This window comes from Pichia membranifaciens (genome assembly GCF_001661235.1).
Source record: "Pichia membranifaciens NRRL Y-2026 unplaced genomic scaffold PICMEscaffold_1, whole genome shotgun sequence".
In the NCBI taxonomy this organism is placed as follows: domain Eukaryota; kingdom Fungi; phylum Ascomycota; class Pichiomycetes; order Pichiales; family Pichiaceae; genus Pichia; species Pichia membranifaciens.
Genome location: NW_017566982.1, coordinates 516,732 through 543,589, shown reverse-complemented (window position 1 = coordinate 543,589; position 26,858 = coordinate 516,732). Strand labels below are relative to the sequence as shown.

General features: G+C 44.7%; 12 protein-coding genes and 1 non-coding gene across 13 annotated transcripts; 8 read left to right on the top strand and 5 right to left on the bottom strand.

Moving 5' to 3' along the window:
- The first annotated feature begins 78 nt into the window (after positions 1–78).
- PICMEDRAFT_14109 (hypothetical protein) lies at positions 79–1,708 on the top strand. The gene has a single exon (XM_019160228.1). It carries the CDS (start codon positions 193–195, stop codon positions 1,561–1,563), a length of 1,371 nt encoding a protein of 456 aa, XP_019019671.1. The 5' UTR covers positions 79–192; the 3' UTR covers positions 1,564–1,708.
- Positions 1,649–4,657, bottom strand: PICMEDRAFT_9092 (hypothetical protein; the record flags this gene model as incomplete). The annotated part of the gene is made up of 2 exons (XM_019165063.1): positions 1,649–4,466; positions 4,521–4,657. 2 exons carry the CDS (start codon positions 4,655–4,657, stop codon positions 1,649–1,651), a joined length of 2,955 nt encoding a protein of 984 aa, XP_019019670.1.
- A 497-nt stretch (positions 4,658–5,154) lies between these two features.
- On the top strand, positions 5,155–8,380 carry PICMEDRAFT_14107 (hypothetical protein). Its single transcript, XM_019160226.1, has one exon. It carries the CDS (start codon positions 5,435–5,437, stop codon positions 8,288–8,290), a length of 2,856 nt encoding a protein of 951 aa, XP_019019669.1. The 5' UTR covers positions 5,155–5,434; the 3' UTR covers positions 8,291–8,380.
- A 222-nt stretch (positions 8,381–8,602) lies between these two features.
- Positions 8,603–9,850, top strand: PICMEDRAFT_28861 (hypothetical protein; the record flags this gene model as incomplete). Its single annotated transcript, XM_019162561.1, has 2 exons — positions 8,603–8,647; positions 8,738–9,850. 2 exons carry the CDS (start codon positions 8,603–8,605, stop codon positions 9,848–9,850), a joined length of 1,158 nt encoding a protein of 385 aa, XP_019019668.1.
- A 265-nt stretch (positions 9,851–10,115) lies between these two features.
- On the top strand, positions 10,116–10,997 carry PICMEDRAFT_70180 (hypothetical protein; the record flags this gene model as incomplete). Its single annotated transcript, XM_019163581.1, has 1 exon — positions 10,116–10,997. The coding sequence occupies one exon, from the start codon at positions 10,116–10,118 to the stop codon at positions 10,995–10,997; it is 882 nt and encodes a 293-aa protein (XP_019019667.1).
- Positions 10,998–11,418: 421 nt separating this feature from the next.
- PICMEDRAFT_9088 (hypothetical protein) lies at positions 11,419–12,831 on the top strand (the record flags this gene model as incomplete). Its single annotated transcript, XM_019165062.1, has 1 exon — positions 11,419–12,831. The coding sequence occupies one exon, from the start codon at positions 11,419–11,421 to the stop codon at positions 12,829–12,831; it is 1,413 nt and encodes a 470-aa protein (XP_019019666.1).
- Positions 12,832–13,105: 274 nt separating this feature from the next.
- Positions 13,106–14,854, top strand: PICMEDRAFT_70178 (hypothetical protein; the record flags this gene model as incomplete). Its single annotated transcript, XM_019163580.1, has 1 exon — positions 13,106–14,854. One exon carries the CDS (start codon positions 13,106–13,108, stop codon positions 14,852–14,854), a length of 1,749 nt encoding a protein of 582 aa, XP_019019665.1.
- A 42-nt stretch (positions 14,855–14,896) lies between these two features.
- Positions 14,897–17,072, bottom strand: PICMEDRAFT_14105 (hypothetical protein). The gene has a single exon (XM_019160224.1). It carries the CDS (start codon positions 16,752–16,754, stop codon positions 15,084–15,086), a length of 1,671 nt encoding a protein of 556 aa, XP_019019664.1. The 5' UTR covers positions 16,755–17,072; the 3' UTR covers positions 14,897–15,083.
- Positions 17,073–17,230: 158 nt separating this feature from the next.
- On the bottom strand, positions 17,231–19,288 carry PICMEDRAFT_14104 (hypothetical protein). The gene has a single exon (XM_019160223.1). It carries the CDS (start codon positions 18,812–18,814, stop codon positions 17,600–17,602), a length of 1,215 nt encoding a protein of 404 aa, XP_019019663.1. The 5' UTR covers positions 18,815–19,288; the 3' UTR covers positions 17,231–17,599.
- A 960-nt stretch (positions 19,289–20,248) lies between these two features.
- PICMEDRAFT_14103 (hypothetical protein) lies at positions 20,249–21,308 on the top strand. The gene has a single exon (XM_019160222.1). It carries the CDS (start codon positions 20,364–20,366, stop codon positions 21,258–21,260), a length of 897 nt encoding a protein of 298 aa, XP_019019662.1. The 5' UTR covers positions 20,249–20,363; the 3' UTR covers positions 21,261–21,308.
- Positions 21,309–21,408: 100 nt separating this feature from the next.
- PICMEDRAFT_t11 lies at positions 21,409–21,499 on the bottom strand. Its single transcript has one exon. It is a non-coding gene; the product is annotated as a tRNA-Lys (tRNA).
- Positions 21,500–21,562: 63 nt separating this feature from the next.
- PICMEDRAFT_83638 (hypothetical protein) lies at positions 21,563–24,071 on the bottom strand. Its single transcript, XM_019164999.1, has one exon. The coding sequence runs from the start codon at positions 23,922–23,924 to the stop codon at positions 21,768–21,770; it is 2,157 nt and encodes a 718-aa protein (XP_019019661.1). The 5' UTR covers positions 23,925–24,071; the 3' UTR covers positions 21,563–21,767.
- Positions 24,072–24,877: 806 nt separating this feature from the next.
- Positions 24,878–26,245, top strand: PICMEDRAFT_83688 (hypothetical protein). The gene has a single exon (XM_019165000.1). The coding sequence runs from the start codon at positions 25,075–25,077 to the stop codon at positions 25,975–25,977; it is 903 nt and encodes a 300-aa protein (XP_019019660.1). The 5' UTR covers positions 24,878–25,074; the 3' UTR covers positions 25,978–26,245.
- Positions 26,246–26,858: the final 613 nt, after the last annotated feature.

Below are 26,858 nucleotides of genomic sequence, written 5' to 3'. Positions count from 1 at the left end.
CGCTTTTTTCATGTTCATGTTCTGAACTGTGGAGATCGAGATCGCGACTTCGTGATATACAGGCCAGGATTTGTCGGTTTCTGAAAACATGCCTAAATGGAAGAGGAGCCGGAGAAGTCGGGAGGATGCCTTGTAAATGCTAAAAAAGTATAATCCTTGAGGTGGAAGTGGAACGTACTATTGCTACCAAGAATGTCTGACCAAAGTGACCCAAACAAGCCAAAGAAAACCATAGCTGACCTTTTTCAGCAACTAGCACTTGCACAAGAGGAAGAACAGTCTCCAGCAGCACCTCCGAAACCGATGGAAAGCTACAAGTTCTGGAAAACCCAGCCGGTGCCAAGCTTTGACGAAAAGGTGGAAAGCGAGGGGCCTATTGACACCTCCAAGACGCCGGAAACTGTCCGACAAGAGCCATATCCGATTCATTCCTCGTTCGAGTGGACCACTCTGGACTTGGAATCGGACCACGATTTGGACCAGTTGTATGAATTGCTCTACGATCACTACGTGGAGGATCACGACGCCACCTTCAGGTTTGCCTACTCCAGAAACTTCTTTAATTGGGCCCTGAAACCTACCGGATGGAGACAGGACTGGCATATTGGTGTGCGTGTGAAGGACACGGGAAGGCTAATAGCATTCATCAGCGGTGTTCCGTGCGATTTGACTATCAGAGGCAGGGACATCAAGAGTGTCGAGATCAACTTTCTTTGCGTCCACAAACAGCTCAGATCCAAGAGATTGGCGCCTTTGTTGATCAAGGAGGTTACCAGAAGAGTCAACCTGCAGAACATCTGGCAGGCATTATACTCATCAGGCACGGTTCTACCAAGGCCAGTGAGTACTTGCAGATACGGACATAGACCTTTGAACTGGTCAAAACTATACGAAGTAGGATTCAGCTCTCTCCCTCCAAATGAGACAAAGGCAAGCATGGTGGCCAAGACCACGTTGGGCAGTGAGCCAAAAACCAAGGGTTGGAGGAAGATGGAAGAAAAAGATATTTCTACTGTGTGGAAGCTATATGACGCATGGAGAGACAGATACGACATCAGTCAGATAATGACAAAAGATGATATCAAGCATTGGATTTATGGCGGCCACCAGCAAGATGGAAAAGTCATCCATACCTTTGTTGTTGAAGACGAAGAAACTAAGGAAGTTACTGACTATATCTCTTTCTACGTTTTGCCTTTCACTGTTCTACAAAATCCAAAACATAAACAAATTGGAATTGCGTACTTGTATTACTATGCGTCTACCGTCGGGCTAGGGAAAACTAACAAGGATGAAGAGAATCAAGAGCTTTTGAAGAAAAGGCTCAAATCATTGGTCAATGATGCGATGATTGAGGCTAAGAAAGTCGACATCGATGTTTTCAACGCCTTGAGTTCCCAAGACAATACCTTGTTTTTGGATGATTTGAAATTCGGCGCAGGTGATGGCTTTTTGAACTACTATGTGTTCAATTACAGAACAAGTCACATCGACGGTGGTATGGATGAAACCGACCATGACTTCGGTAAGAATGGTAGTGGTGTCGGTGTTGTTCTTTTATAGTACAATAATTTACATGTTAATATATCCATAGACATCCTTATGTATTTACACATGTTATACTTTACTTTCGACAGAAAAGAGTATATCAGAATACTTCCTCCACAGGGTAATCTCTTGTGACAAATCCCATAACTTTACCACGTGACACTTCCAGGTCACTTTCTGTCTCTCTGGTGCCATCTTGGCCTATATCACCTCTTGAAATGTGAACTGCTTGATGCTGATTTTCGTTTCGTCCATCAGTTTCACTGAATTTCACTTTGAATTTCAAATAATCAACACAGTCGTTGGAAAATCCAACTATTACCTCATTTGGAGAATCGAGCAAGCAAGGGTGAACATAACTTTGCGTTGATTCTCTTTCTTCTTCTATCGTGCTGTGCTTCCGGTTTACATGTGATTTGGTGGTTAAAAGTGGTGTGGCGGAAAAATGCGATGTCAGTGGTGAGGGAGAAACAAGTATACTTTTGCCAGCATTATCACTCGGTGTTATTCTGTCTTTTAAATCAGCAGCCTGATTGGATGAGTGAGGAGAGGAATTGTCATTACTTCCATCGAACGTTTGAATGGCCTCTTCATTTTCATCCGACAAGATAGCGCTCTCGTGATTGCCGCTAGTCTCTTGGGAGTTGCCAAGAGAAGAGTTCAGCAATACCGCATCACACTCGTCATCACCATCTAAGAAGTGCCTCAAACTGACAACACTACTTTTTCTCTTGATGTTTCTATCTTGAGACAAACCTGTACTTATCAATAGAGAGTCTATACCATCTTCTGATTCTGATTCAACACTCTTTCCACGAGTTTTGATTGCATCAAGTGCAATGTAATGTAACAAAGGGTTGTAATTTCTATCAAAAAACATCAGTGCCACCACCGTACTTGGAAAAAGCGGTAGCATCAAACCAGCTAGAACGAAAGATTGCTCCAAAGCCAAAGATCCAAACATTTGTAAATGTAGGAAGAAAACACCAAGGCATACTCTCTTGAAAATGATTGGCCATGCTTTCCCCGTGCTATGATATGGATGTACCAGAGAATATACAAGTTGGTATTTATATGTGTAAAATCCCAATATGAAATAGACTAACCCGGAAACAAGAATTTTCGTCGATATTGATGAATAAAGAATGGTGATAATGAAAATCAATATATGCTGAGGTAGAATAAGACCCAAATCAAAGATTTGTGGTTTGTATAAGTATTCCCTGTAAAGTCTAGGTGTTCTCGTTTTGAAGTTTATGACAAAACTCCAAAATAAAGTGCATAGATCACCAATCTGAAGTAGTTTGAAAGGAAACATGGTAAGTCCCTGAAGTAAAATCAAATCAATGTAAAACAAGGAAAGTGATTTTATTGATGTGGCTAATAACGGAGCAATTTTGGTGGTATCCGTTAACAATGCCTTGTAGCTTGAGAGAGTACCAAATAATGTGAATACTAGGAAAAGATTGAAGAAAATATACAAAAAATTCTTCTTGATAACAGAAAGCTCAACATCCCCTTTGGATCCCAAACCTTGTAGACTTGAAAGTAACGAAATAACGTACGGGAGAGCCACATTTATAAGTGTGAACAAATAGGTTGGTAACAAACCCGTAACCGCTGTTCGAACTTTTTCATGTTTGATCAAATAATCGCCGAATTCTTTCCAAATTTTCCTGATGGAATTTACATTAAGCAAAGAGGTGATGTATCTGATTGGAATTATCAACAAACAACTGAAAACAATTATAATAAATTCGATTACGTTCTTTCGAAGAAATACTGATTTGCTGTCCAACAGTAGGTTGTTCCAGTTGACGTCTAACGGAGCAGGTGCCAATTCTGTGATTAATTCGAAAACCTTTGGAGAAAAGACTGCCTGAGCTGCCATCTGTGCATCTGTCACAGAATCCATCGTAACAAATGCAATGGGCAATCTGGCGAACTCAGCCTTCTCTCTCAGTAAGGATATTTCGTCCGAAAGGTTTACCAGTTCTCTGGAGTATGAGTCAATGAGTTCCTTATTTGATTTACTGATCTTGAAACATTTTCTCCTTTTGGCATTGTATTTATCGCTGTCAGTTGCCAAGATGTAATATTTGTCTTCACTTAAATCGCTAGTATTCACGTCTGGATTGTACAAAATATAGTCATCTGAAGGGGGTATCAGTTTTTCGTTGACTTTTAGATGGACTTTCTGAATATCACTTGAGTCAAACAGATTCATGTCAATACCACATGTTTTGGAGTACAGCACTTCCAAAGACTGCACTATTGAGTCACGCTTTTCATATAGTTTCACTAGGGGAGAATAGTCGTATACGAAATTGATTTGCTCAACTTTTCCCACTTGCAATTCCTGTATATGGTCCTTTAAATCGGACTCGTTGCACATTTGGCTCGGAATATTCTTGATGACTATTGTTCGATCCGTGAGAGAGCGCTGAGAGCCTAAAAACTTCTGTCGTGTCTTGATGATGTGATTTGTCTCTTTGAATAAGAAATAGTAGATCAATGCCGTGAAGATGTAGGTGAATACCGTACAAATTGCCAGGTACGCAACAGGCTCTGCGTTCTCGTCTTTGTCGGACCCATCTCCGGCGACTTTGAGCACATTTATTGATGTAAGGTAGTCATTCACGGCTTTGAAGGTTGAGTTATCTTTATCAAAGGACCCCGTCATAAAATATCTCGCAGGACTCAATATGCAAAGACCTAGAACACTCAACGAAAAAAGTATTTTTATTGACATCCTAAAGAAGCACAAGAAAACGTAAGACTCCAAACCGATCACCTGTAGCAATTGATCGTTGTTGATGGAAATCAAAATCCTGATCCAACTGAACATGTCGTTTGGTAGCTTCTTGATGTTCTTGTTCCTATAACTCCTGACTGTGAACAGCAACGGAAGTTTGTACCTGCAAAAACAAAAAGTGAAGAAACAGACTAATCCAAGAATGGAGCAGACATACAATTGCACCTTGAAGAGGGTTTGTGTCTGTCCTCTTGGATCAAACAGAGGGGGCTGGTCATCATCTCCTTTGCCAGACTTATTCCCCATCAGCAGGTTATCCACACCCATTTGCAATATTTCTTGACTTATAGACATTTTCGACTATTTAGTAGCGGCTGCAGTGTTTCTTTTCCAGAGTAAGTATCGATTGTACTGAAACTTGAGGTGCAAAGAAACACGATTAGGGGGTGCAGATCAACACAGTATCAATTAAGCGGGCTGTATCCCCAAAGCCTTGCCCTTTTTTACCACCAAATAAGAGACCCAAAGCCAGCAGTATTATATTGAGCTACTAGCAACAGTTGTGTAAGCTGCAAGTGTTCTGGATGGACACCTGGAGGCCCAAATCCCTGTCTAAACACGTCAAATCAAATCCAAAACATGCGATAAAGCAACAGAAACCCAAAAATGGCAGCCCAGCGATCACGTGCGCATGTACAACATAATAAAATGTCGCAAGGTGAAGAGTTTCCCCCAATTTTCATTTTTCTCCATTTCCATTCGCTCGCTGGGGGTTTAACAGTTTTTTTGTTGTCGGGGAAGCAGATTGACGTTTTGGTGCATTTTTTTCAGAGTCAGACAGTAAGGAACCGCAGGATTGTTGATTATTCCAGATTTCGGGACTGTTGCGACAGGATATATTCGGAGCAAAATCGGTGGTATCGATTCTTTTCCGGCTTCTGCTACTTTTTTTGTCACAACCAGTGGGCTACTGCTTTGAAATTTTGACACTTACAACAGCACTTTCTTTCATTAATAGCTGTTGGCGAGAAACAAGCTGCACCTCATACATTTGATTCGGCTCTCACGTATCGGCATCTACATTTGTGTGTTTGAATAGTATTTATTTTCGCTAGCATATTATTCTCTATCATGGCAGAGGCAGCACAAAGTTCCGACCTCCCACCGAAAAGCACAGTAATCGAGTCGGTTTCTGTGAACGAAACTGTTGATACGGCTTCTCCAGTCTCCAGCACGAAGACGAGTGGTCTTGAAACGATGACGACTGCTCTAGCTTCTCTGACTTCGTCTTCTTCTACACCATCATCTTCAACGACCCCAGGCACAACTAATACAACCCCAGCTGTAGTCACATCTTTTCCTAGTGACTCCGCAACCCATGTCTCTCCAACCTACATCCTTATTGACTTCCAGTCTAATGAAGAGAACAACCCAAATAAAGTTGACTTCAGTGGAGCATCTTACATAATTGTCGAGACCCCCGAGTTCAACATCGTACGGAGGAAAGACTTCAACTTCAAAACTTCAGAAAATGAGCAAGTAGATGGGGCTGATGCTCAAGTCACTACATTTCAAGACTTTATTCAGGATTTGAGCGACTCTATTCACACTTGTTGTATAGTCAAAGAGAAGCCATTGACCTTTGTTTCTGTTCGGGGTTGGGACTTGAGGCTAAAGTTTATCAAGCACGCAAAGGACGTGGGTGCTCAGTTGCCAAACTATCTAGAGTATCCGAGATACTTCGATTTGAAAAAAGAGTTCGTGAAGTATCAAGAATTAAATCAGATGGCTGAGTTTAATTCAATTGAATATTCTTCCTTGACTCTAAATTCTATCAAAGAGGTTTTAAAAATTGACAGCGGTGCCGAATTAAGCTCCAATGTGGACTTGATGCTTGATGTAGTAAAAAAAATATTTGACACCAATACGTCCCCTAACATTTTCAAAAAGCCACACGATATGAACTTAGATTTGAGCCACTTTTTCATTGAAAAATCAAGAATTATCTATATGACAAATTTGCCAAGTGACACAACACAGTCCGAGATGGAGTCCTGGTTCAGCCAATTTAATGGTCGTGCCATAGCCTTCTGGAGTATAAAAGGCCCTGCTCTTGTTAGCCAGGTGGCTCCTCAAGTAAATGACTCCTCTAACTTGTCCTATAATAATAGTTCAGTGTCAGAGCCCGTGAAAACATGTTCTGGTTTTTCAATCTTTGCCTCTCACGAAGATGCAATTGAAGCTTTATCTATGAATGGTCAATTTTTGAACGATAGACTAATTGAACTTCAACCTTCCTCTGTCCGTGTTTTAGATAAAGCCCAGGATATTTTGTCTCCATTTCCATCGTCAAAAAATAAACCTAGACCTGGCGATTGGACGTGCCCTTCTTGTGGCTTCTCAAATTTTCAAAGAAGAACAGCTTGTTTTAGATGCTCTTTTCCTGCAGCATCGGCAGCTGCAGTTCAGGAGTCGATTTATGCTAATGGTCCTTCTTCGAATGGTTCTTCTATCAACGTGCAGAACAAGAGTTACAACAATATGAGCTCTAACAATGGAAATCAAAACATGAATGATAATGGAACAAACTCTATGAATTACAATTCCAACAACAATCATTACAGCAATTATAATGCTTACAATAACAATTCAAATAGTTATAACACCAATAACAAAAATGATGGTAATAGTAATGGTTACAATATGACCATGTCGTCTAGTAACAATGGCAATAGTATAGGCAACAACAATAGTAATGGTAGTAGCAATAGCGGTAACGGAAATAGTAATGGCAATAACAGTAATAGTGGTTATAGTAGCCGACAATGTTCCAATGTTCCTTTCCGTGCAGGTGATTGGAAATGTCTTAACGAAACCTGTGCATACCACAATTTTGCCAAAAATGTTTGCTGTCTCAAGTGTGGTGCTCCAAGAGTTCAAAGTGCTATTATAAACGGCCATGCACATAACCAGCATCGTAATAATAGCGATAATAATAGCATGAATGGTTCAGTGGCTAATAGCGGCACTAACAATAACAATAATCATCATCACAATGGTAATCATAACCATCATCACAACAATGGTAAGAATGCACTCAATCATAATAACCAGCATATTATGAACTCGAACTACTCGTCGAGGTCTAACTCTTTGCCAAGCCACATGAATTCTCAGTTCAACCAGAACTTGAACTCGCAACATTTCAACAGCAACCAATACACGCAGAACCAAAATCAAGGACAGCAACAATCAAATTACAACAAATTCAAGTCGTCGACCTCTGATGTTTATAGTATGGAGATGGGTAATCGTTCTAACCTCATCAGTTCTGTCCCGGGAACTCCAACTATTACTGGGACGCGTGGAAATTCTGGATATACTTCAAATAATCCATCATCTTTGAACATGGCATCAAACCAGGTTTTAAAGGGGGACAACACTGCTTATGATTTGGCAAGCCGTATTGGAGGTTTGAGCTTGAATCATACGGGAGCTAGTGGTAGTAGCAGTGTGAGCGCAACAAGTGGTATCAACAGCATGCTCAATTTGAATATTCCAAACTTGAATCTAGGCAATATGAATAACATGGGCATGAACAGCTTAAGCAATAATATGAATGGTATGAATAACATTCCTATGAACATGAACATGAACATGAATATGAATATGAACAATCTGGGCAGCATTGGTGGAATGAATAACCTTGGCAGTGTTGGCAACATTAGTGGAAGTGGATTAAATGGGCTTAATGGGTTGGAAGGACTAAATGGACTAAATGTATTAAATGGATTGAATAACCTAAATGGATTAAGTAATCTCGGCAGGACGTTGAGTTCTCCTATTGTTTCTGGCAGTCCTGCAGTTGGTGGTGGATCATCTGCCGGCACCGGATTTACATCAATTGGCGATATTGATAGAAGTAGTGGGATGGGTGGTGAAGAAAGTGTTACTGGTAGTAGCTTCGTTGAAAGTAACGGAAATTGATGGAAAAAAAAGTTTTTAATTGATCATTTCATTTTTATTTGTTTTCTTGTTTATTATTTTTTATTAAGATTCACTAAATTCAGAAGTGCCTGAAGGTATCGTAAACCTTCCTTCAGTTTAAGCGAGAGTGAAAAACGTATAACGGCGGTCAGCTCCGATATTTGTCTTGGTGCACCGATTTCTGGGCGAAAAACAAGAAAAAATTTCAGGTTGAGATAAAAATGAAGTTCATTGCATCACATTCAATCTTGTATATATTGGAAAGTAAGTCTATAGAAGCCTGTAACCAACCAAAATCTAAAAGTTCTTAAAATGTCTTTATTTGAAGTAGACGGATGGGGGCTAGAAAAACGGAAAGTGAAAGTTTCAGCAGGGGGAAAAAAAAAGCCAAGAAAGTATGATAATAAGGAACAGAAGGAAGACAATGGAGAGAAGAAGATCAGAGAGTTAGGACTCGACAAATCCAGCGTGGACATTGAACCGAAAAAGCCGAGTAATAACAGCTCGGGGGAGGATAGAAGTCAGGACAAGCAGGATAGAAGAGAGAAGAGTGGTAAGCGTGACAAGAACGACAAGAAAGGTAAGAAGAGAAGTAAAGATGACACAGACTACGAAGCCAGTGAAATCTCTGAGCAAAACGAAACGAAGAGGCAGAAAAGTGAAATACCACCGGGGGTTCCTGATGGAATTGATCCATCGAACCTCACTCCTCTACAACGTAAGATGCTTTCTAAGTTGAGTGGATCTCGGTTCCGTTGGATCAATGAACAGTTATACACGACTGACTCAGCAACTGCTTTGAGCATGATCAGCAAGCAGCCAGAGTTATTCGAAGAATATCATAAAGGTTTTGCTTCACAAGTCGAATCGTGGCCGGAAAACCCAGTGGACACGTTCACTCGTGAGTTGGTCTACAGAGGAGTCAACAAGATGGTGAGCTCTCCTGGCGGATTACCTGGTGTTGTGGTAAACGGCCACAGGAAGGTAGTTGTGTCGGACATGGGCTGTGGTGAGGCAAACCTCGCCGTGCAGATTGATAACTTCATGGAAGAATACAAGAAGGACGGGAAACAGGCGCTGAAGAAGTTCAAGAAAAAGTATGGGGGCGGCAAAGATGCTGCGTTGAAGAACAAGAAGCTCGATTTCGAAGTCCACAGCTTTGACCTCAAGAAGATCAACGACAAGATCACCGTGGCAGACATCAAGAACGTGCCCATGGCGGATGAGAGCTGCAGTGTTGTCATTTTTTGTTTGAGTTTGATGGGCACCAATTTCTTGGATTTCATCAAGGAGGCATCGAGAATCCTCATGAAGGGCGGCGAGCTCTGGATCACCGAGATCAAGAGTCGTCTCTCCGACCCGAAGTGTGTGGACTTCATCAAAGCGATCGAGGGTCTCGGGTTCAAGCTGAGAAACTTCGACGACGCAAACAAGATGTTCACGAAGTTCGAGTTCTTCAAGCCGATCAAGAGCGCCAAGGTGAGCAACGTCGGGGAAATCAGAAACGGCCAAACCGAGGGCAAGTGGCTTCTCAAGCCCTGTATCTACAAGAGGAGGTAGAGGCCTTCCCGTGGGGCTCTAGACTTTAAATGTATACTATACCTATTCTACTATATCCTATCCTATTCTATTCTATTCCTAATACCCCGGTATTTTGCGCGGACAGACTTTTTTCCAATTTTGCGGCCGTCCTCAACATGTTTGTTGGCCTCGCACGGTTGATGGCCACAGCTCCATCGGAGAGAAAAAGAGCTGTGAGTCTTCAAACTAGACGGGTTTTGCGTAACAGGTAGCAACCCAAATGCTTCGTCAGGTAGGTTCAAAGATGGCACTTAGAGTCGGATACATTCCAGAACATTTCTCCACGCCCATTGCGTTGGCAAAGAAGCACGGTTTCTATGAGAAGCACGGTTTGAAGAACTACGAGCTGGTGCCTTATCCGAGCGGGTCGGGCCATCTGATCACGTCGCTGAAGAAGGACGAGGTCGACATTGTGGTTGGACTCACGGAGGCGTTTGTGCGGGGGATTGCGAACGGGGACGAGGAGTACCGGATTGTCGGCGAGTACGTCGAGTCTCCGCTTTGTTGGTCTGTCTCGACGGGCAGCGGGCGGGACGACCTGCAGAGCATCGAGGACCTCAAGCAGGAGGGCAACAACCGCGTCGGGGTGTCTCGCATTGGCTCGGGCTCGTACGTGATGGCCTTTGTGCTTGGCATGCAGGAGAAGTTTGGCCGCCCGTTCACGTTCGAGGTGCTCCAGAACTTCAAGAACCTCCGTGACAGCGTGAACGCAGGCACGACCGACGCGTTCATGTGGGAGTACTTCACCACCAAGAAGTACTACGACAGCGGCGAGATCAAGAAGATCGGCGAGATCTACACGCCCTGGTCCTCCTGGGTCATCACGGCTGCCGCCAAGACCGCTCCGGCCGACGTCGCCGCCTTCCTCCGTGGCACCCAGGACGGCATCGACTACTACAACCGCCACCGCGAGGAGGCCCTTGAGTACATCCTCGCCAACCTCGACTACAACAACCGCCACGACCTCGAGGAGTGGGCCGCCAGGGTCCGCTTTAGCACCGACGTCTCCCACGTCCAGTGGGAGAAGAACATTGTCGAGACCGCCCGCATCCTCGACAAAGCAGGCGTCCTTGAAGCCCCCGACCTTGCCGAGGCTGTTCAGTGTCTAGAGAAGCACCGTGTGTAGGCTTTTACGGCTCCTTGTACAGCATATAAGTAGCACAATCCGACGCAGAGACCGTTAACCATGTTGGAATAGCTGTCACCCGTGTAGCGGCCCGCATCACTGTCCGAATTGGGCACACTGTGCCCCGGGGGCCCTTTTCACGTGGGGGTGCTCCGAGAGGTGCGCATGTGAAAGTGGCCAGACGGTGTCGGTGTCGGAGCCGGCCTTGTGGAGAAAGACGTTTCGGGGGGAGGAGGCCGGACCTGGAGCAGGAGCTGTAGAGAAGAGGAGGGAAAACGGCATAGTTGTGAAGTGCCTGGCACAGCAGAAGACAAAGTGTGGAAGAGGGAGGAGACGGAGCATCAGGCGCCCGATGACCACGCGAGAAAGCGCAGAAGAACGGTCGTCCAAGACACACAGCACGACCGCAAGGACAACAGGAATGGACGTCGAGCCACACACGCTGCCCCAGCCGCTGCAACTGCCGACGCTGACTGAGCTGCCTGTGACGCCGACATTCCATCACGCAGAGCTGCAGCACAGCACCGCCCCCAACAACATTGACTTCGACACCGCTGCATACATGTTGATGGCCAGCGACGAAGACTTCCAGCTCCCGACGGGCACGAACTCGCCCGGGTTCCGCCTCAACTCCGCCACAAACAGCCCCGGATTCCATCCGTCGAGGCTTCCGCTGCCGTACTTGTCCTCCCTGGCCGGCGGAACCCCGCCGGCGTTCGACTTCGACGCCATAGGACAGCTCTTGATGTCCCCCAACTCGAGCTCGTTCGCCAACGCGTCGGCTGGCGGCGCCGCCTTTGCACAGACGGAAGACCACTTCCAGCCGCCGAACACAGCACACTCCCAGCCTTTCCAGCAGGACTTTCTGGCTGGCTTTCCAACGCATTACGATAAGTCTCCACGGCTGAATCTTCCTGGCCTGTCTTCCCTGCATTCGCACGCACTGGACGGATCACATGGCGACAACCCACTGTTCAAAGAATACCCGCTGTCCTCAGCCCCGTCGCCCAACTCCCGTCTCTTTGCGTCGTCTTTTAACTCGCCGTTGGCTGCGAGTGCGTTGCCCTCTCCGATCATGGCGATGTCCCAGTTCCCAAGCAGCCACACGGCCAGCTCAGGGGCTGGAGCACGGAACGCTGTCGCTTTTGACTCCGACGGATCCTCTGTCGTTCATCCTCCTGCAGGCTTGGGCATCAACGAGCTGCCGAAAAGACAAAATACCATAGCTGCTGCCGCCAGCAGTAGGGAATTGTTGAGCAATACCGAGACGCTGGCTTTGGAGTCGTTTTTGGACTCGATTGCGAACGAGGGCATGGTGTCCAAAGCGAAGTCCAGGGCGGCAAAGGACAGAGGGTCCACCGAGAACAAGAAAAAGCGTAAAATTAGAGCAGTTTCGGGCCAAGAAGATACGAATGATGAAAATGTGAGCCCCGCCAACACCAATAGCGGAGAAAGCATGAAGAGACGTCACGTATTGGTAAATGCGTCCGCTGGGTCGCCTGTGGCTCCAGTTGCAGAAAGTGGCGCAGAGACGTCTAAGCTGTCTCTGTCGAAGCAGGAAAGGAAAATGGTTCATAACTTAACAGAACAGAAACGCCGAGATATGATCAAGGAGGCATTTGACTGTCTACACGAGCTAATAAAGAGCTCTCAGTACGATCTAGAAGACAAAACGCTGCTGGAGCAGCAGGCCAAGAAAAGGAAAAGGAAAAGAAACGCCAGTGGAAGACCGATGAAAAAGTTCGAAGTACTGAGTAGGTCAGTACGGGAAATCGAGATCTTGCTGGAAAAAAACAACTCGCTATATACTTTGCTCAATGAAAAGAAAACGTAGATGTGAAACCCTTGTAGCTAGCTACATCTATCATCTACCTCCTCATGTATACTTAAATAAACTGTCGCAATGAAAAGCTTTAACGCACGTAATCTAATGCGATGGAAACGCGAATAGGGAACATGAATTTTCTGCAGCTGGCTGTAAGAGGAACGATTTGATGATAGTTGCGGAAAAGTAAACAAGAGGAAATCGAACAGAAACGAGATCAAGTCTGGTTAATTCACGTTCGCTTTTGTTTCTTTCTTGCAAGATCTTGCTCAACAAACGGATCATGTACACTGGGAATAACCGGAGGCACGAAGAAAACTGGCACTATGACAAATACAAGGATCCGCACGAATTCCCCATTCTAGATGTTTCCTCCGATGAAGAGAGATCCGAGTACGACTCGCATACGGCAGAATCCTCAGCAAACTTATCCAAGAAACTCCCACAGATTTCCGACGAGAAGTTCAAGCAGATTTTGGAGCTTCGCAAACAGAGTAAAAAGCGGGGCAGGAATTTGATGCTATCGAACAAAATCAACGACCTCCCTCAACCGGCGGTCAGCGATAAGTTGCCGATTCATGAGGATGGAAAGGCAAACGAACCAGCACTCCGTAATGCCACAACTGACGAGAATTTACTGAGTGCTTCTACGCCTAAAGTGAACAATACTGTGACTTTCAACGAAGAGTCGTCCTCTTCGAAAACTAATAAATCAAACAAGAATATTTCACATTTGCTTCTCCAACAGGAGAATGAGGCTGCATCACCTAACGATAAGAACTCCACTGAAAGTGGAATAGAAAAACTGATTGAGACTCTAGTGGAGCAGATGCAGCAAATAAATAACCTCGAGGTTCAACTCAACAAAAGTAAGATCCAGGTCGTTAACCTTGGAAGTAAAATAGTGGTACTTGAAAATGAGAACAGTAAGTTGGCCGGAAAGGCAGAGCAATGGGAAGCTGAAAACAAGGAGGCCAGAAATTACCAACAGAGTTTAATGCAAGAAATAGCATACTTGCAGGAAGAAATGGCAGAGTCCGAGAACAAATACAAGTACTCTTTCAATAAATCGGCTAAGCTAGATAGTGATTTGAAGAAGGAGAAGTTACTATTGAAGAAAGAGCGTGATATGCATAAGAAGATAATTCAAAATTATGACTCGAAATTCGAAAGTTTGCACGGCGAAAAAATGCAAGCTTTAGACCTGGTGGAGGAAGAAAAAAACGAAACGGCATTTTGGAAAAAGAAATCGGGCATGTTTGAAGATGAGTGCAAACGATTGGAAAAGAAAGGAAAGCAACTGGAAGAAGAGCAGGAGAACAAAATTGGCAGTCTCGAGACAAAGATTGAACAAATAACTTCTGAATGCGAATTGCTAAGAGTAGAGAACGATAAGCTTGCAAGGTACGAGGAGGACTATAAAAGTCTGAATCAAGAGCATGAGCACCTCAAAAAGTCAAAGGACAATCTACAATCCAAGGTTGATGAACTATCGGAAAAGAACACCACCTTGAGCACGGGTAATGTTACGCTTAAAGCTGAACTGACGACAAAACTCGAAATAGTACAAAACGAGTTGGTAAAGGTGAAGGAAGAGAACTATGAATTGACTATCAGCAACCAGTCACTCAAATCCGAAATCCATATTCTGAATGAAAAGCATGAAGATTTCACAAAGAAGATGCTGGGGGCGTCGCCAATTACCGATGAGCAATTTGGAGCCCGCTATAAATCTCTTGAAATGGAACAAGTGGATCAATTGACGTTAATGGAATTGCAGAACATTGTCAAAAACATTTTGAGCTCTCTCAATATCAAGTACAGTGGTTTGAAAGGACACATTGTCTTTATCCGTGACCACATTTTTGTGTTTTTCAACGAGATGCATAGCATTCTGCATAGTGAAAAACGTGGCAATTCTGTCATCATTGATCGCTCGATCAAGTTGGATACTTCCGACGAAGCCAAGATGAAGGCGTGTATGAATTTGCTAATCCAAGATATAAAGCAGCTGAAAGGTCTTTCCGGTTGAACTGGAAAATCTTTAATGTTGTTGATTTGCTACGTGTATAGAAAAGAAGTCTTTTTAATAAAATCGTGTTTAGATGTGCATGCATGTACAGAAGTTAGAATCCATGCATTTAAATATAATTTGCATCGTTACCTGTACGTATATGTAATTATATGGTTGTTGAAATAAATAAAGAGGAGAGAAAATAGAAGCTTAAAAAAGAAAACCCAATGTTGTTAATCCGTTCCGTTTATTTTTTCAAAGTAGCCAAATCAATTGGGCTACCTGGAGTAGCAATGTAAGGATACAAGATATCGGTGAGGAACTCAGCCAAAGGCTTGGCACCGGTCAATTCGTCCTTCAAAGCTTTAGCCGCAATGGCGTACTTGTTGCCTGGCTTGGAGGCGCACTTGGCAACCTCGTCGTCAATTAATTGAGAAACGTATTCTGGAGTGACAGTCTTACCGGTATCTTGTAAAGTGACTTGATGCTTACACCAAGACCATAATTGTAATCTGGCGACTTCTGCAGTAGCAGCATCTTCCATCAAGTGGTTGATTGGAACACAACCAAGCCCTCTCAACCAGGATTCCATGTAGTTTAAGCCAATGTAGACATTGGCGTTCAAACCCTTGGTGGTGATTTCACCACCTTTAATGTTGGTGTCAACCAATTCTGCCTCGGTGACAACATCAGTCTTTTGAACAAAGATTTGATTTGGAGTTGGCATGTGAGTTTCGAAAACATTAAGAGCAGTTTCCAATAGACCTGGGTGAGCGATCCAGGTACCATCGTGGCCAGCAAGAACTTCTCTCAACTTATCTTTTCCAACGGCTTCCAAAGCAACTGCGTTAGCAGCTGGGTCATCCTTGATTGGGATGAGGGCAGCCATACCACCCATGGCATGGACACCTCTCTTGTGACAGGTCTTGATCAATTGCTTGACGTAGTTGGTCATGAATGGAACAGACATGGTGACTTGTTGTCTATCTGGCAAAATGTGTTCTTTTTGGTTTCTCAATCTCTTGATGGTGGAGAACATGTAATCCCATCTACCACAGTTCAAACCTGCAGAGTGATCCTTCAAAGCATACAAGACTTCATCTAATTGGAAGGAGATTGGCAAGGTTTCAATCAAGACGGTAGCCTTGATGGTACCTCTTGGGATCTCAAGACTGTCTTGAGCAACACAGAAGATGTCGTTCCAAAGGTTGGCCTCCAACCAGTGCTCCATCTTTGGCAAGTAGAAGAAAGGACCCAAGCCTTGGGAAATCAAGTACTTGGCGTTGTGGAAGAAAAACAAACCAAAGTCCAAGATGGAGGCGGATATTGGCTCGCCAGCGACAGTAATGTGGCTATCAACCATGTGCCAACCTCTTGGTCTGACAATCATGACTGGGACTCTTCTGCCTTCTCTGTTGATCTTGTAGCGCTTGCCGGTCTGTTCGTTGGTGAAGTCAATCTTGTCTCTGATACCGTCGTAAAGGTTGACTTGACCGTAGAGCATGTTGGACCAGGTTGGGGCGCACGAGTCCTCGAAATCGGTCATGTACGTGTGGACGTCGGTGTTGAAGGCGTTGACAATCATCTTGGCGTCTGGAGGACCGGTGATCTCGACCTTTCTGCTCATCAACTTAGGGTGGTTTGGTGCACATCTCCAGTTAGGGTCGTTTCTGATGTATTCCGTCTCCTTGAGAAAGTGCAAAGACCCACCAGCGTCCAATTCCTCCTGGACCTTCTGTCTGTTGACCAAGAGCTCCTTTCTCTTCTCGTTGAACGCTCTGTGCAACATCACCACAAACTTCAACGCGTCCACAGTGAGGATGTCCTTTGGTGTGGCTTCCGAGAGTAGTGGCTTGTCGGACACTTCGCCCAAAACTTGGACGTCATCAAGAGAGGTGACAAATAATCTAGCTGGCATCGTTGCTTGTTTGTGTTAATAGTGTGGTGTCGAGTGTGTCGTGGGTGTGTGTCTTTCGGCGGCTTGCAAGGACTGATCGTTTGCAATTGGCTCAATTGGTTCACAATCAAACTCTCAAACCGTCAACACAAGCCAAAATACACCAACATGGTTCCCTGAGGGCGGGATCCCTCTCGATATTTATAGGGTGCTCAGCACCCATCTTGCAAATCACACACGTCCTGACCCCAGATTGCGCAGCCTTCCCCACTGGGCCGAACCGAGAGCCCCCAACTCCGTCTCTGCGTGCCCTCCGTGCCCTGCGTGTCCGCAGCCATCCCACCCATCCCGCACCGGCCCGTCGTCCGCAGGGCATACACTGCAGTCGGAGGCGTTGCCCGTATCCGTCGAGCCGGTCCGCGGCGCCTTCCAGCGGGGGGTGGGCGCCGGACGAGAGGAGCGGGGCCGGGTCTGACAGGGCCAGCAGAAGCTGACATGATCCTGACTCCGCCCCGCACCGGTGCCTGGCCGGTTCCTGGGTCGGGACCCGTTACCGCTTTAGGGCAGCGCAAACGAGAAAGGGCAAAAAAAGACAATGCGGGTCGATCGGCGTGGACGTGGATTTCTTTTGTCGCTACCGGGGCATCGGGACCCCGATCTCACTGACAAGACGGATTCACGGCTCAAGACCGTCCGCCGGCCAGCCCCGAGGGTGTCATGCTGCCCGTTGAAGACAAAGGATCCGCCGGTGGGGGCGGACGGTCGGTTTGCGCTGCTGCAAAGAGATCGTGGAAGCGTGAGCCGGAAAAACGATACAACGGTTTCGGAAAAAGTTCTGAAATTCGTCTAAATACGTCTAAATACGTCTAGTAACTATACGACTTGACCCGGCTGAACACAAAGTCCTTCTCGTTCTCCCTGCTCAAGGAGGAGTGGGTGCGGTTCACCGTGTCATAGAAACCGAGGTCCACCCACTGGAGCTTGTTGTGGCGGTGATACTTGCCCGTGCTTCCGATGGTGAACTTGTCGATGAAGCGGTACTTCTCCACGGGGCCGTCGCAGTTCGTCTCCACCTCGCCCTGCAGCGTCATGTGGAATGTCCCGCCGAAGATCCGCAGCCAGCTGCGGTTGCTGAAGTTGTCCACGGGACTCTTCACGTCGTCCTCCCGCGCGTCCTCCCGCATCAGCTCGACGTCCTCGCTCACCTTGTACCCCTTGTGAAGCTTCGGAATGACCTTCTTCGGCTCCAAAACCGTGACGATCTTCAAGCACGTGCCGTCCGGGTAGAACCTGTAGTACCTGTAGTACGTGATGATCCGGTACGGCAAGTTCCACGAGTTTGAGTTCTCGCTCCGGGCACCTTCCTTCATGTACGACACCTTGCTGATGTACACCCCGCGGTACTTGAGAAACGGCCTCATATTGAGCATCTGGTAATGGTTGATCCCCCACTGGCTCTTGATCAAGTACTTGAACTTCTGCTCGTCGTTATCCCGATAAACTTGTTTCTCGTACACCAGCTGACTCAACTTACTCCATATGTTCCTGTCCCGAAACCCGATAAACGCTAGTTTTTTACAGGACACACTGAAATCAACCCACGTCGGCGTATCCCACACCATCAAAAGTTCCATTATGCTTTCGATCACCTCGTAGGGTAAATTCTGTAGATACACGGGTTTCTCTTCGTCCGCAGCTACAAACTCGCACACCGAATAGCTATCCAATAGCTCAATCAATCGTCCCCGATTAAGCTCCAAGGGTTTGACGCTGCGGCGCTTCAAGTTCCCCACACCCATCACTCTATCTTTCGTGTTCAACATGGGCTGTTTGCCTTCTTCCATCTCTATCGCTGCAAAGTACTTTTCTCGATATTTCAAGTCAACTTTGTCGTCTAGCTTGAAAGCCTTCCAATAGTAGTCGGCTGCATCATTCAACTGCCCAACTTGTTCTTTCTCCGAGGCTAGCACGAACAGGTCAAATGCAATCTCTTCCCTGCTTTTGGTTGGATGATCATTTATTTCCTTGATAGTCAATCCCTGCAGTTCCGATTCCAGTTTCTCTATATCCAGTCTTGACATAGCTTTCCATCTAATTATCCTATGTAGCTTTACCTTTATCAAATCAAGCTCAACAATAATAAGGCAGTGACTTAGCTCTCTATCTGAATGGCAAAAATTCGGTGCAGATACGCATCTACTCGCATCACCCTCGCCTCACTCATATCGGAGCACGCCACTCAATACCAGTGCAAGAACATGACAAATCGACTTAGGGGCGACATCTCACATTGATTGAAAGAAACCTGAGGCAAGCTCCGTTATCTAAGATATGTACATAGTACCAGGGAATCAATGAGAAGGTTTCCCAAAAGCTTTTTTCTAAATGGCGTTGGTGTAAATTATAAACTTCCTTTTCTTTGCATCAGGAAATGAGGGTTCTATAGAAGAAAGTTTGCAAAGCACTAAAAGCCCCTCCACATTGCTAATAGTAAGCATGCTTTCTTTCGGGTACTAATTCCGATGCTGGACAACGTTTTTCCCTAGAAAACATCAAGCAGTACTTTGCCTCTTGAAGGCACGTCCCACCTGAAACTCACATCGCACGCGTCGGAAACGGGAGCATGATTTTTTCAGATGTGTCACAAAGATGTGCTAGAAAAGTTCCACTCCACTACCACTCAGCGCTACAGGTTCCATTATCCTGTACCTTCCTCTTGTTTAGCTCTAGGCTTTTGAGAGTCAACGTGAAGATGAAGGTTGCATTTTTATTATATATATTTGCGGGTATTGCTCTGAAACTTTTTCCCCTCGTCACATTATAGGGATCAAATTATGGTTCGTTATGCTTTATTCCGTATACATCGGTCTCTCCATCTCTCGTTCATAATCCTTTGGCTCCAGCGAGCAGAGTATAGTGACAATGAGTAGCATTGAAAAGAGGATAGATTTTGTCAAAACACAAGCGGCAAAAGTTTGTGAAGAGTATAATCTTTCTTTCATTGGATTTTTTCAAAATGCTAATCGGAGCTATGAACGTGTTATCCTCGAAGGAATGGATTGTGCCACCCCTAACGGATCATTCTCGTCTCTGAGTTTCAGCAATCTTTCTGCTTCTTCAGAGATACAGTCAGCACTGGCAAACCTAATAAATCCAAACAAAATTGCAACATCATCACCCAAAAATAGTTCGTCCGAGGTAAATACCTCCTTATCATCATCTTCTTCTCACGCACTCTCAGGTAAATCACGACCTTATAAGATAATAGTAATAGATCCTCACAACAAAGTTGATGTGAAAAATTACCTTTATAACTGTTTCGAAGAATTTCAGCAGATTCCCTGCAAGCTTCTTTCTAAAGCTTGGATCAAAGTAATAGAGCCAAAAAAACAATCTAAATATCCTTATAAGCAGGGAGAATCTTCGAAGCCTTACTGGTGGCCTGCCAACTGTATTCATAGAGAGCCAGATCATTTAAAGAAAGATGAAAGGATAAATCTTCTTATCAATATACTGCGAATATTCAAACAAAGAGAATCTGAATTGGTTTATACGGCATCGCTAATCAAAGGTTTAGGGCCCTCAAATAAAAAGATCGTAAGGTCCGATAATGATTTTAGTCAGCGCAGAATGGACATACTGGAAGACATGTTTAGAGTTGTTAATGCACAAAACGAGTTCAATGTCAAAAACCTCAAGGTAATCAAGCCAGGAAAGAAGTATTCCAGTTTGATCTATCAACATAACAAGCCTAGTTATACAATTTCTGAAGGTAGTCAATCTATCTCAAAATTCGATAAAACTCCCAAACCAGAAAGTTTACTGAGATTCCCCGATTTGCTGGCAACTCCTCCATCTTTAAAAGCTCCTTCCTTAATAAAGAATAGCAACAAGTTGTTACCTCCCCCTCAATTTTCAAATCATTATGAACCATACAATGAATTTATGGAATGTATTTCTAATCGATCAGATAGCGAAAAGGCTGCAGCGTTTGGCAATCAATCCACAACTCACTACAATCCATTGCTCTCGTCTCCTTTTACACCATCGAATATAATCAATAGTAAATATCCAACACCCCAGTATACTAATGGAAGTAGCAACGTCCAACCACCAATGCAAAGTCTTCACAGCACAGCTCAAATAAGTGAACAACACAGCAATATTAATCCCCTAATCCAGGATAATGAGAATCTTATGATTAATGAACCCGCTATCGATCCCACGTTATTCTCAAATCCTTTAGTTTCTACGGCAAATAAAACTGCCTCACCATCAAAATTATTTAAACCACTAAAGTGCAGTGCATCTCCTCCGTCTGGAATATTTGTGCCTCCTAAAAATAACTCTGCTTTAAATATTCTGACATCCTCGAGACTAAACTCCATTAACTCTGAGTTGGATCGAGCATCGAAAAGAAACTGTCTCTTCACTACATTTTCGGTATCAAAAAACAAATATGGTGATAGAGAGGGTTTTCAAAATAGTACAAAGGAAAATGAAGGAGATGAGACAGATTACGAGTGACTAAGCAAACTATTTAGTAAACGTAGTTCATGAAAATATATTTTACATTCTTTGTCGCATTGAATCCAGCCTCTTCTGTAGAGAAGACGACAGTAGCTTCAATGATAGAAAGCCAATTTATTTGCAAACCAAAAAAAAGAACGTTATACTCCTTATCAGGGGCTCGAACCCTGGACATTTCGGTCGACTTCTTTCGAATTCTTAAAAGCCGAACGCTCTACCAACTGAGCTAACAAGGAATAATCGCAGATTTAGGTGCCGCGCTCAAATAAAATATAACTAGGCTATCACCCCTGCGAAAATCAAGAATAAACAGATTACAACATACCTCCGTATAGTTCAAGAACCATACCGATTTGATATATTCTCAAACTAAAATACGTACAAAAAAGGTTGAAATATTAATAATAGTAGTAACAAAGGTATAAAAGGTTAATTAAACGTAAGAATAACAAAACAATGAAAAAAGATGAAGGGGAATGTATATATGGTATCTTTTTATGCCATTCAAACAGAAAGTTTAGAAACGTTGTCCGAACCGTAGAAGTCATCGTAATATGGTGCAACAATGGCACCAGGGATGTCATCTTCAATAACTATGAACTCATCCTCTTCCCCTAATATGGAGTAAGCTAATCCAATTTCGTTTGCTTCAAGGTCAACGACAACAAGGAAGTTGTCCGTCAAGAAATCTAAGCCCAAAACAATTGAGTCATCATCACTTGGCAAGATTGAAAGAATATAGACATCAGTTTCAGAATAAAACTCAAAACTGTCGGAAGAGTCGGTATCGTTCGAAGGTCCAGTGCCGTTAAGTGTAACAGCGAACTCAGCAAGAGGAAGAGAATATTCAGCACCTTGGAAGTCGAAGACAATTTCATAGTCCCACAAACTGCTATAACTAGAATTGTCATATATAACGTAGCTTTCGATTGAGTCAACATAAGTAACGTTGAGAGTCGAGTTTAATGAAGTAGCAAGGGTATCTAATACTTCTTGGGGGAAATAAGTGTTTTGGGAGGTAGTGTCAATGAAAGCTTGGGCCTTACCTTGTACGACTGGAATTGTATTGTTCGAAGAATCTTCATCATAAGCAAGGAGAGAAATACCTGAAAGTGTTAAACCAATTGACTCAGTGTCATTCAACAATGGGAACAAGGTCAAGTTAGAATATGTGAGGTAGCTGTAGTTGATGGCACCAAATGTAATTTCAGAAGGTAAGCCGATAGTGAAAGAGTATAGTGATTTCAATATGTATCCACTTTGAGCTAGAACATCGGTAAAAGAAACAAAGGTGGAGTTTTCAGTTGTCTTACCAAGACCAAAGACACCAACATTTGAGTCGGAAAGTTCGGAAACACCAAAAGTGGTGTTGACAGAGTAATTGTTAATCGAGACAGAATCGCTCCCTAAAATACCATATGAGCTTTCATCCGAGGAAACAAAAAGCTTATCACTAGATTGGAAGGAAGTGGAGGCAGATTCGTTGAAAACACCGTATAAGCCACAATCATTGTAAAGTTCATGAATATACTCTAGAGTTTCGTAGTCAACGGAAGGAGTCGCAAGCGCAGAAGCGCTGGCGTAAGCCGAGAGAAGAACCGGGGATGGAGCATAAACATAGGATGAAGCATGTGTAGAGGTGTACGATGAAGCGTGATGAGAAACACGTGAGGCTTTGGAGGCAAAGGAAGCAACTCCAGTAGTCTTTGAAGCTTGGGAAACATCAGAGGAAGCCTTAGACTTATGGGAAGCGCTGGATTTATGATGCTTAGTGGTGGTAGTTTTCTCGTCTCTCTTCTTCAAATCGTCAAAAAATTTATCGGCACCGGAGGTGAACTTTTCCCAGCCGTCTTCTCTTTTCTGGAGTAATTCCCAGCTGGCTAAGGTGGAAGCGACCGGATAGTCGCTACTGCCATCAAATGGGCCGTTTTCATCGTAACCACCAGTTACCTGAACGTAAGTGAAGGAAGCGGTGGAATACTGGCTGTATGAAGTGACCAAGCTTGGATTACCCGAAAATGGCAAAGCCTGGGCGGCGGTTTGAGAGGTAATGGTTGCACCAATTTCGTTGACTTGAGAAGGTAATCCAGCCTCGAAAGTACTCCATGCATCATCCCCGGTAGCAGTGGCGGTGGTGAGGTAAGTCTCGATTTGTTGGGAGACTGATGCCTTCTGTTGGGACAAGAAGGATTGGACGGCGGATTGTCTTTCACTCAAGTAGCTTTCGATGTTGGCCGAGGCCGTTTCCACGGTGGAGAACTGAGAATTTTCTGCACCCTCGAAGTCGCTGAAGGCGTCTTCAAACTCGGCTTCCAACTCGGAGTTGAAGTCGTTCCAGTCATCGTTTGGATTGGTCTCGTTCAAGTAGTCTTCGATAGGATAGTATGCGAGACAGAACTCGTTGGTGTTTGCGTTGACCCAGAAGTCAGAGGTGGTGGTATCTAGTTTAAGTAGCAAGGTCTGGTTGCTAGAGCCAATTGCGACCTGGATGGTGGGCAAGTAGGCGCCACTCAAGTCCTGGTGAATAAAGTTGAAGGAGAGGTACTTGTCCTCCGCGGTGGAGTTTGCTGCAGCGACAGAGCTGTTGGAGTCTCTCTTGTACAGAGGGAACGCATTGACAGCGTTAAGCAGCGCAGACAACACTATTGGGTTGAGTAACATTTTGGCTGTTTGGCTTTGTTACAAGAAATTTTTCAGCACCAGAAGGAAGAAGAGAGGCAAAGCGAATGAAAAGAAGGGAAAAGAAATGATTAAAAGGGACGGGGCGGAAAGAGGACAGACCCAGGCAGGGATAACTGACCTCACAGAATGGAGGCGGAGTGGGGGGATAATAAAGCGGACGACGAGAGAACAAGGCGGCGGAGTGCCAAGGGAAAGGAAGAAAAAAAGACGGAATCCAGCCCACAGTGGAGTGAAAAACGGCATCGGACGCCACTGGATATTGCCGGAAGTATGCTATTGATCTCTCACGCTGCCGCTGCCGCTGCCGAAAATAACAACAATAACAATCGTGCAGGCAGTCTGCAGACGGCCGATCAAACGACAGGCGGACGTGGGGAGGGCACACCTCCACACACACACATTCTCTCTCTCTCCACCCCCGACTCGTCCACCGCAGCCCATATATCCCAATCCGTGCGTGTGGCAAGAAGCGAACAGCGCCTGTCCATGCTCAGGAGAGGGAAACATAAACACCCAAACGGGCTCCACAACGCCTTCTTTCCTTGACAGAACGGTTTCCCCAATTACATCGCGCAATAAGGCAAGGGCAACAATGCACGCCATCGGATTGCCCAAACGGAGCAGCGCCGGCAGCAGCACCCGATCCGGAAACTTCCTTTTTTGCGAGCCTCCGCCATGTTTACCTTGAGCCCAGAAAGGCACCCGCGCCCGCTTTCGCGCCACAGGCCAAGACATGCCAGCCCGCACTGTACCGTACCGTCCCGGGCCGGGCGCAGCCAAATCGCTCGGAGTGGAGTGCACACACCTTTTCTGAGGCGCTCTACGACACTGCGGCGGGACTGCTGCGGCACCACAAGGACGTTCCGGTAAAGGGCATTACAGTTCCTTTGAGAATCTCCTGTTGAGATAAGATGCCGAAGCCAATAAGTATCAATAAATTAGAGAAAGAGGCTTATAAAAGACAAGGCATCAAGTAATCTAAAACTGGAAAGATTAGCCGACGTCATTCGTGTTTAAATAGAAGAGGTTTTGTCTCCTATCTGTGTTTAGAATTATTAGTCATAAGTAGTTGTATGAGTTGTTTTTAAATAAGCAACAACATATGTATAATTGAAAAAATACCACCGTTATGCGCACCCCGATCACTTGCATAGCGCTGCTTCTGCTGGTAGTATATGCGCTAGCCGATGACTTCATCACCCCAAGCAAAATCTATGACTGGGTGACCGGGAACATAGGCTTAACTAACACAGAGAGCGTTATGGTCCTAACGGCCGGTATCGCATATGAGACGCAAACCATGTTAAATATATGGGACCGGTGTTATAGCCATTCCGGCTACTACGTTGATGGCAGAAATTGCTTCAGTGCAGTTCGTGTCGGCATAATAAGGTGGGCTATAGAGCTGGCAGGATTAGGTGTAATTACTGGCTGGTACAAACGGGACGTTCTCGACCAAGTTCCGTATAAAGTGGTGGAAGTCGGTGCTCTAACTGGTTATGCTATCAATCTAAGTGCTACGAATGTAACCTCGTTGCAAAAGCGTAATAGTGAGGAGTTTAGCTTCATGGTGGGTAACGACACATTTACTTACGCACCGATGATGCTGGACGATATATTGGATAACAAGGCAAATCTAATATTGCTCAAACATGAGAATAATGACGACAACTACCCTGTGTCCATGCTTGAGGCTAACAGTAATGGCACCTGGGCGTTGAATTTTATGGATATTGCCCCTACTATCAAGCGTGATGGTGTAGATGGTGACCAGTACCTTAGTGGTGCTGGGGGTATAGTTATCGAGTGTCAGTATGGTGGTGGTGTTGGAGATAGCTATGATAATGATCAGGGATGGGTCGATGCTGTGTCTAAGCGCCAAGGGTACGATCAGGCCATGTCCGCAACGTATAATTTCTATCACGGCTATATCGGCAGCAGTAGTAGACTAAAGTGTGCGACAAAGATGTACACTACGGACCAGAATATGCAGACATGGCGCAATTGGAACGATGTATGGTCATCGTTCTGAATAAGACCTAGTGTACTAACATAATTTCAAGTCAAAATACAATTAATATGATCAAGAAAGTTTAAACTAGTTATTAAAGTAATTATTAATAAAAAAAATGAAGGATCTTGGTGCAGTTTCTAGGTTCTTGGGGATGCAAGTTTCCCAACGTCCTGGTGTGGTTTCCATGCATCTCGGTCAATACTTAGCAGGATTCTTGGGTGATTTCAATATGTCTGACTGTAATACAGTTCAGACTCCCCTTGCTGCTGCTGCGTCCTTGGTCCCTGAGGGTAAGCCGCTGTCTGATGAAGATGCTTCCCTGTATCGCACCATGGTGGGGAAATTATTGTTTGCTGCGAATACAGTGAGGACTGATTTGGCATATGCGGCCTCGGCCCTGTCAAGGTTTATCAAAACCCCGTATGCAAATCATTATGCTGCTGCTAAACATGTTCTTCGGTACATAAAAGGTACTCTCGGTTTAGGATTAGTATTCAAGAAGACCACGAGTTTCAATTTAGTTGGTTACTGCGACTCCGATTGGGCTGGTGATAAGGTGGACAGAAAGTCGATTACCGGTTATGTTTACATGTTAGGAAATACTGCAATAACATGGAAATCCACGAAACAGCAGACGGTGGCGCTATCATCTACTGAGGCAGAGTATATGGCACTGGGTGACGCAGTTAAAGAATTACTATGGTTAACACAACTGTTGAAACACATTGGACTTAAAATGAACAAAGTCCCCTGCATCTTTGAAGACAACGAAAGGGTGCAGGATGTTATCAACGCATCCCGGTACATCACCAGAGAACCAAACACATTGATATTAAACATCATTTTGTTAGACATCATATTTCAGAAGGAAACTGTGAAATAGTTTCAATCAACACTGA